This window comes from Sceloporus undulatus, chromosome 6 (assembly GCF_019175285.1).
Source record: "Sceloporus undulatus isolate JIND9_A2432 ecotype Alabama chromosome 6, SceUnd_v1.1, whole genome shotgun sequence".
NCBI classification, from domain to species: domain Eukaryota; kingdom Metazoa; phylum Chordata; class Lepidosauria; order Squamata; family Phrynosomatidae; genus Sceloporus; species Sceloporus undulatus.
Window position 1 is genome coordinate 151,028,821 of NC_056527.1, and position 8,480 is coordinate 151,037,300.

An 8,480-nucleotide genomic window follows, 5' to 3' on the forward strand; every position below is an offset into this window, starting at 1 on the left:
GCTATTGTGCTTTGTAATTCCTTGGACTTTTGCTTGTCACCTGGAAGAGCAACATAAAGAACTGAAACCCCACCACCCCTGAACATCTGAATTCAGTTTCGTTTTTAGTTCTAAGGTTTTACGTGGCTTTTGAAGCACACAGTCTCATTCATAAGAGCTTAAAAATTAAATGGCTTTTTTTGGTGGAGGGATTTCTTTTCTTTTTTTAAAGAAGAAATCTTTGGTTCTCAAGAAGATAAACTGTACTTTTCTCTGCTCCCTCTGAAATAAGTCTTTTCAGGATCTTGCTGGTTTCCATAGAGATTTGCCCATCATGAACTTAACATCTTTGGGGAAACCAAGATACTGTCAGCTCTCCATATCCATGGATATTTTTTTTTTGTCCATAAATTCAAGCATAAACAGCTTGGAATTTTTAAAATATATAAATTCTAAAAGCAAACCTTAATTTTACCATTTTATATAAGGGACACCATTTTACTATGCTGTTGTGTTCAATGCGACTCAAGCATCCATGGATTTTGGTACCCATGGGGGTCCTGGAACCAAATCCCAGCTGTTACCAAGGGCCCACTGTAATTGGGATAATCCTGGAAGAGTTAAGCCCATACATGGACTTCCTTGTATTGCATTGACTGTCTCTTGTATGCATCAACAAAGAGGAGGACAAGGAGAAGACGGAAGAGGCATAAGGACCCTTGGACCCCTCTACCTGGAGACAGTCACACTGTTTAGTCTCTGTAACAACCCTCAGACCCAGTATTGGCTGTTCTTTAAGGCTGGGTTGGATGTCCTACAATACTGGAGAAGTTCTGGGTCCTGCTGTCCTCCTGGCCCTACACCTTTTGAGTTGAGTCCCGCTTCTTTGGCCTCCAGTGTGCTGACTGTCGACAAAGGAATGCCTTGGTTAGGGTCGGTCTTCCGGAAGGTCTCCTGGTCAACCACTGTCCCGTTCTTGTATTTGGGGGGCGTCCCTTGGACGTTGTGCTTCCCCGTCTTGTTCCGCTTGTGGAGGTAGAAGAGCAAGGGCAGGATCAAGGCCAGGAGCAAAAGGATGAGGCAGATGGGCAAGATGATGCTGAACATGTTGGCTTCAATGAAACCGAGGAGTGTGCCCCTTTCCGCTGGAGGAGGCAATGTTGTCATCCCTTGACCAGGCCATGCTGTTGGATGAGCCGGCAGCTCGCTGGGATTTTGGCTGGGATTTTCAGTCTGAGGCAGACTGGTAGGTAATGTCTGGGGAGAAAGGGTTATGCTTTGGGGTGTGGTGTTGAGTTCCTCTTCTTCAAGATTTGGTGCTCTGAGCAGCGTAACTCCATAGGGTGCTGAGGAGTTGAAGGCCTCGGTTGTATACCCCATAGATTCCAAAGCAGGGGGAACTCCCTGAGCCACCAACTCAAACAGGAATTCATCATGCTTTCGGTTTTCCTCAGAGTCTTCCATCCCCAAGATTTCTAAGCCAACCAGCCCTTGCTCGAGATCATGCTGAGTGAAGGTATCAATTGGGACAAGTTGGTTTGTTTGGTCTCTAGATAATTTAACAAATTGGCTTCTTTGGGGAGCCTGGAGGATTTTGAACTCTGGATTACTCTTTGTCTTATTGGCCAACTCGCTCGCATCAAGGATGCTGGTGTCCAGCTGAATTGTGGTTCCTCCTGGCCAGAGGGCATCCTGTTTCATTTTGACCAAGGCCTTAACTGCAACACTCACCACACCTGATATATTGACCGCTCCTGATGTGGCAAGGAACTGGAATTCATCCTCAGAGGAGGCAAAATCAGTGAAGGTAAACATAACTTCTCCATCGTCCACTTGCTTCTGTGAAAATTCACTCACAGGCTTTTGATTGACCTTGATTTGGCCAAATTGGGGCCCCCCAATGATCCTGTAAAGAGTATTGCCCTCCTCTTTGTCCAAAGTCCCTAAAAGATGGTGGTGGGACAAGGAGGCCATGTTCGGACCCTGTGGTATCTCCAAGAGCGTCTGATTTGTTGCCCAGGTAATTGCTGGAACAACCATGATTTCCAAGGAAGTGAAAATAGTTGGATTGTGTCCATCAGAGATGGCAAAGTCCAAGGTTCCAGAAGAGCTAGTTCCATTGGCGATGAACATTAAGTGCCCTGCATTGATGTCTGCTTGAGTAAACTGGGTAACAGGCACCTGCTTATTTTGGACCTGGGTCACAAAACCACTGGAGGACCCAGAAAGGATGTCATATTTAATTTCTTCTGGGGAGCTATCGGGGTCCATGACATTTAAGTGCTCTTGGGAGATCCTCAAAGATGAACCATGAAGGACCCGTAGAACATGTCCTTGGCTGACCAGCCGCGGTGGCACCTCATTACTGTCCCTCACAGTGATGTTGAATGTTCCAGAAATGACAGGACCTTCTTCTTTTTGTGGGGGCTGAATTGATTTCACGCTGCTATGCCGGAGCCAAGCACTAAATCGAAAATGGTCAACCATGGTGCCAGGTCCATGGTGAGCATATTCCAACCCACCTGCAGCAATGTCAGATTGCAAGAAATAGGGGTGCTTTCTGTTCACCGGCCCATCAGGGACAGACAGGGTTCCATAGGAAGGTAGCTGTGTGACCAGAAATACCACATCATAGGAGGGTGTTTTGGAGTCAGGTTCTTTATAGGCAAGGAGGTTGGAAGCATCCAGTAGCGAGACGTCAATCACTTTGCTTTGAGCTTCTGGAACAGTGAGGCCTAAAAAAGAAGATTGCAGTCATGTCACTCCTCATTCTTCATTTCACCAAGATGAATATGCTCAGTTCCCTCAAACTCTCCCCATATGGTTTGCTCTCTGTACCTCTTTATCACCCTTTTGTCCTTCTCTGAACCTGCTTGAACCTCTCTCTCTCTCTCTCCTTCTCTCTCTCTCTCTCTCTCTCTCTCTGTGTGTGTGTGTGTGTGTGTAAATAATAATAAAGTTTATTTATATTTCTTGCCTCTCCAAAGGATCGAGGTGGGATTACATCAAGTAAAAATGATACAATAATACAAAATACAATCAATAAAATACTAATACTGAATTAAGCAACATTCCTATTAGTTCTCTAATATCAATTCATCAACAGCCAACAATCATAGTCAGGAGTGGAGCAATCGTCATAACCTTTTATATGGAATCCGGTGGATATGCCCGCCGGAAGAGATCCATTTTGAGCGCCTTCTTAAAGGCCTCTAAGGTAGTGATAAGACAGATCTCTTCCGGTAGGCTATATATATGCTCCAACCTGTCTGTCCGTCTGTCTATAGATGGATAGATAGAGACAGACAGACAGACAGACAGACAGACAGACAGACAGACAGACAGGTTGAAGCATACACACACACACACGTATACACATCCTTAAAACAAGACACCTTACAATATTCCCTGATCACTCTTCATTTAAAATAAACATTGAATGAAAAAGCAGCAATGTAGGGGAGGAATAAGTTACCCTATAAAATCCAAAATTCAAAACACTTCTGGCCCCAAGCATTTTGGATGAAGGAGACTCTTCCTGTACTTTAGTGTATCATAGGATGGAATTACTTTTAAACAGTAACTTTCCATGCTCTTCTCTACCATGAACAGTTGTGTGAGCCGTGAACATGACACTTGCTTTACCTTTGTTCTTCCACAACCGAGTGGCTTGCTGGGGACAGCTGTTCTCAAATGATACTGACACTCCAAGGATGTATGGATCCGTCGTTATGGATGGAGAAGAAACGTGGAAGTGAAAAGCATCCTCAAGACTCCAGAAAGGCTCAGATGGCATTTCATGATAGTATGATATCACTCCGGCATCCACCTGGTTAGACGGCCAAAAAGAGGAAGGTTTGCTTGATGAAAAGCAAGACAAGTCCAGAATACTGTTGGTGCCTTATGTTGGTAGAACTGAGACCGGGGTAAATCATTTTCCAGGCCTTGCACAAGGAGATATACAATACCTCCTGGTGAAATGCCTTTCCCTTGACTATGATATAGTAACTAGATGATGCTGGGCACATCTTTGTGGCCAGTTAGCAACTAGGGAGCGAACTTGCATCCCAGTACCATCCGTGCATCTGAGGAAGAAGGAGCCACTATCACTCTTTGGACCTGTCTATACACACTATATGGCTATATATCCTATACATGTCTATTTGGCCCAACTGTGCTCAATGGGGTTTATTTTGCAGGTAAGTTTGCCAATAATAATAATAATAATAATAATAATAATTTTTATTTATATCCTGCTTCTCCCTATGGATGAAGGTGGGTTACAACAGCACAAATACATCAATAAAATACATAATACATACATAACCAACAGTACATAATCCCCTTTTAAACATGATTGTTCATTTCATTGGTTTTGACCTTTATGCATCATCTACTGGTTTAACTGTATTTTGTGGTAACTTGTCTTGTGAGGCACCCTGGGTCCCATATTGGGAGAAAGGCTGGATATAAACAAAATGGAATAAAATAATACACCATCAAGGCTTTCTATTCCTCCAGTGTGAAATAGGATCACAGATCAAGAAGACTGGTTTGTCTCCTTATTCTCCTATCCTTCTGGTCGGTTCAGTCCTATCTATGTCTACCAAACTAATAACTTGGTGGCTCCCAAATGTTGGTCCGCTACATGTTTTGGACTTTGGATCCTAGAATTCCTGAACTGTTGGCCAAGATGACTGGGGCTTTTGGGAGCTGGAGTACAGAACACCCGGAGGACCAAAGTTTGGGAATCATAGCGATACCATCATAGGACTGAAGTCTGTTTTGCATAGGTTGCTCATCTCCAGATCTTGGATCAGAATGTTACAATGTGGGATAGTCCTTGTTCAATCCCTTATTTCCATGTATCTCCATCTTTCATGTTATCTCCCCAATGGTCAGAGTCCTTACCTCAGATTGAGTGAAGTTCCTCAGCTGCTCTCCATCGCTGTCCTTCTGGCTATTGAGCAACTTGCCAAACTGGGGAGGTTGTTCAATGATGTATAATAGAGATTGGGTTTCTCCCTCCTCATTGGTCACTGCTTTCAAATTCTGGCTTCTTATTGGCTGAGAAGCACCTTTAAAAGAAAAGGCCCAGGAGGAGAATCACTCATTTGGATCTGATGTGGCAAATCTCTGACCCATGGGTTTAGTCATGTGTAAAAAGAAAATGGCTTCCTGAACTTATTTCTGGGGCGCTGCAAGTTTTCTTTTGCTGCTGTATTTTATGTTGCTTTGGATCATATGTTTTATGGTCTATTTTGCTTTTAAATTGGCAGGTGACCACATAATTTTATATTAGGATGTAACTCACAGATGTCATAAATCGAGAGATTGGAATCCTTTTGGTGAGTTATTTCGGTGTAGTGACTTTTTCTGATGTTGCGTATGGAGCAGAGACTCGCAATTTTAAATTATGTATTTTAAAGTATGCTGGAAGAACTTTGCCAACTTCAGATGATCTCCCTAAATAATAATAATAAATAAATAAATAAACAAATAAATACCTGGGCAGACAGTCAGATCTTCCTTTTTTTCCAGAACAATAGACAATTTTTTTTGGGCCCTCACAGCGAAGAAATGCCCTGGAGACATGTTCTCTCCATCTGATAAATCAAAGGAAAACCCTCCATCCAGGGATCCTGTGGAATGGATTAAGAACAGAGGATGGAGTTTAGGACTCTGGGGGTCAATGGACGCTTAGCTTCTGCTGCTCCTGAAATTAAATAAACTTGTGGAAAATATTAGACGAAATACTCATCTCTTCAATGAGAGCAATCGGAGATAGGAATAGTGGTTTATTTGGATTCTTGTTGGCCATGCTGGGTGAAGGATTTAGGGATGTTTTTATCCACCCTCCATCTTTTACAAGCTCTGAATTTCAGTGGTCATCTTGCTTTCCCTGGTTTTAGTTACACATGGTCAACCATGATCTGAAAATATTACTCAGTTCCCTCTTATCCATAGTTTCACTTTCCACGGCTTTAGCTACCCGTAGTAAACCATGATCTGAAAATATTACACGATCCCTCCTCATCTGCAGTTTCACTCTCCATAGTTTTAGTTACCTGTGGTCTGAAAATATTGCACGGTTCCTCATATCTGCAGCATTGCTTCCTGTGTTTTTAGTTACTTGTGGTAAACCATGGTCTGAAAATATTACCCATCCAAAGTTTCATTTTCTGCAGTTTCAGTTACCTGTGGTCAACCATAGTCTAAAAATATTGCCTGGTCCCCCTTTTCCATGGCTTTGCTTTCTCTAAAATGATCATGAAAATATTACACAGTCCCCCCCCCCCTTATCCATGGTTTCATTTTCTGTGGTTTTGGTTACCTGTGGTCACCCATGGTCTGTGGTTTTCATTACTTGTGGTATACCATGGTCTGAAAATATTACAGTCCCTCTTTTACCCATGGTTTCGCTTTCCATGGTTTTTGTTACCTGCAGTGAACCACGGTCTGAAAATATTATGCAATCCTGCCTTATCTGCGGTTTCACTTTCAATGGCTTCAGTTACCCGCAGTCGATCATGGTTGAAAATATTACTGGTATAAGATACGGTAGTATCCGCAATGTAAGGTATCTGTTGCAGGTTTTGGAACATCTCCTCTACAGATAAGAGTGGACTGCTGTATTTAGTTTATAGACCATATTGAGCAAAGAAGGACCAATGGCATGATTACATGTGAAAGCCACCATTTGCCCACCCATGCCACCATCTTGTCCCTCTTCTTTCCTCTACACACCTTCATGGATGAACTGAACAAGATGGCGGTTTATCTGGGCCTGGGTGAACCGCTGGACCGTATGGTTGGGTGATGGCTTCAACACCACCTTCCCATTGATGGGCCTCCGGATGGAATAGACCACTTCCTCTGGTGGGTTGTCTTCATCTTCACTTAGAAGGAGCTCAGAAGTGATCTCTGCAGTGGCGCCTTCTTGGATCTGGGAAGAAGAGTCAAGAAACCAAAGAAGTTCATTTCCAGGTATGTGTCCACCTTCTCACTAGAGCTGGGAAACAGTCCCTTTTTTGGACTACAACTCTCAGAATGGCTGGGGGATTCTGGAGGCTGTAGTCCAAAAACAACTCAGCCATGCTCTGTGCCATACCAGATCTACTTGCTTGTTGTTGACATCCCGTCTTTGTGTCTCTCCGGTGCAAGCCAAAGGCTTGTTAAAACTGGACATTTCTCGAATGAAAAATTCTCAAATGAAAATAGAAACTTGTTTATATCACTCTGTTTCTCATACCAAAGAATCCAGCCCCAGTCCATCCCCCCTGCAATGCTTTTCTATGTTTCTGTGCTGGCCAAATGGCCATAATAAAGTTATTATTATTTCTATGTTTCTGAAGGCTTTATTCTGTCTGCAGCATTAATCATGTTCCAGCCAGTCCTTTATCCTGCAGCGTTTGAAAAGCCATGGGGGATCTTTGTGAGTTCGGTTAAAAATATACTAGGCAAACAAAACTGTGAAGCAGCATGCTGCAGGAGTTGAGTCTTGGACTAGGGGTGCATCTATACTGCAGAAATAATGAAGTTAACTGTCTTGCCTCCTTCCTACAGAGTATTGGGATTTGTCATTTTGGAAGGCTATCAAGGAAGTCTGGTACTTCTGAAAGTCTAGAGTTTCTGAAAACTCCCTTAGAAAATAATGGTTAAGTGTGCTGAACCTATAAATTGCATATGTTTATTACAATACCATTTAACCATCCAATGGAATAATAAGATCATATTAACCATCTAGAAAATGATCACACAACAAGAACTACAAATGCCGTAGGATGGAGCTACAACACTTGAAGTCGTCTTAGGCTCACCATAAGTCGGAAAGGACTTGAAGACATACAACACACACACCTAGGATCCCTAACTCCAGGTTATAAACCCATCACTGAGCTACTGAATACCAGCTGACATTTTCACTGGATTGAATTATTATAGGATTTCACCAGTTCTTTACACTGTGCTTTCGCCAATTCATTACACTCCAAATGGCCTTGAGTAGAGCAGTACAGAAAGACTGTGTCCAAATAGGAAAGGAAATAAAATGACCAAGGGACCTGAAGCATTTTAGAAAGGAGCAGTATTTTAGTATGGAAATTATATCAACACATTTCATCAATTTGGTCAGATGCACAAGATGTTATCCACACGTGTCATAATGCACAAATGTGCATATGCGCATGCACACACACACACACACACACACATACACACACAAAGTAAACTCTGGGCCCAAATGACATGAAATACAAGAAGTCCAATCTGTGACTTTTTTACAGAGTAACTACACCACCGCCACGTTCTTAGCTTTGCAAAGTGAACTTGACACCTGTTGTGCACAAGGAAAGCATCTCTCTGTGCTTGTTGAATTAGCAATGGAGAAACTTGAGACAAAGAATAGTGTTCAATGCTTCTAAATATTCCAGGACAAGGGCAAAATAATAATAATAATAATAATAATAATAATAATAATAATAATAATAATAATAATAATA

The 8,480-nt window shown here is 42.4% G+C and overlaps 1 protein-coding gene across 1 annotated transcript in view; it reads right to left on the reverse strand.

Moving 5' to 3' along the window:
- Positions 1-498: 498 nt before the first annotated feature.
- CSPG4 (chondroitin sulfate proteoglycan 4) overlaps positions 499-8,480 on the reverse strand; it is an 89,213-nt gene continuing 81,231 nt past the window's right edge. Inside the window, exons 7-11 of the mRNA XM_042471074.1 lie at positions 6,727-6,925; positions 5,487-5,621; positions 4,891-5,057; positions 3,625-3,808; positions 499-2,714 (exon numbers count right to left, since the gene is read on the reverse strand). Coding sequence (XP_042327008.1) covers positions 751-2,714; positions 3,625-3,808; positions 4,891-5,057; positions 5,487-5,621; positions 6,727-6,925 — 2,649 coding nt within the window. The 3' untranslated portion in view covers positions 499-750. The remainder of the gene's footprint in view (positions 2,715-3,624; positions 3,809-4,890; positions 5,058-5,486; positions 5,622-6,726; positions 6,926-8,480) is intronic.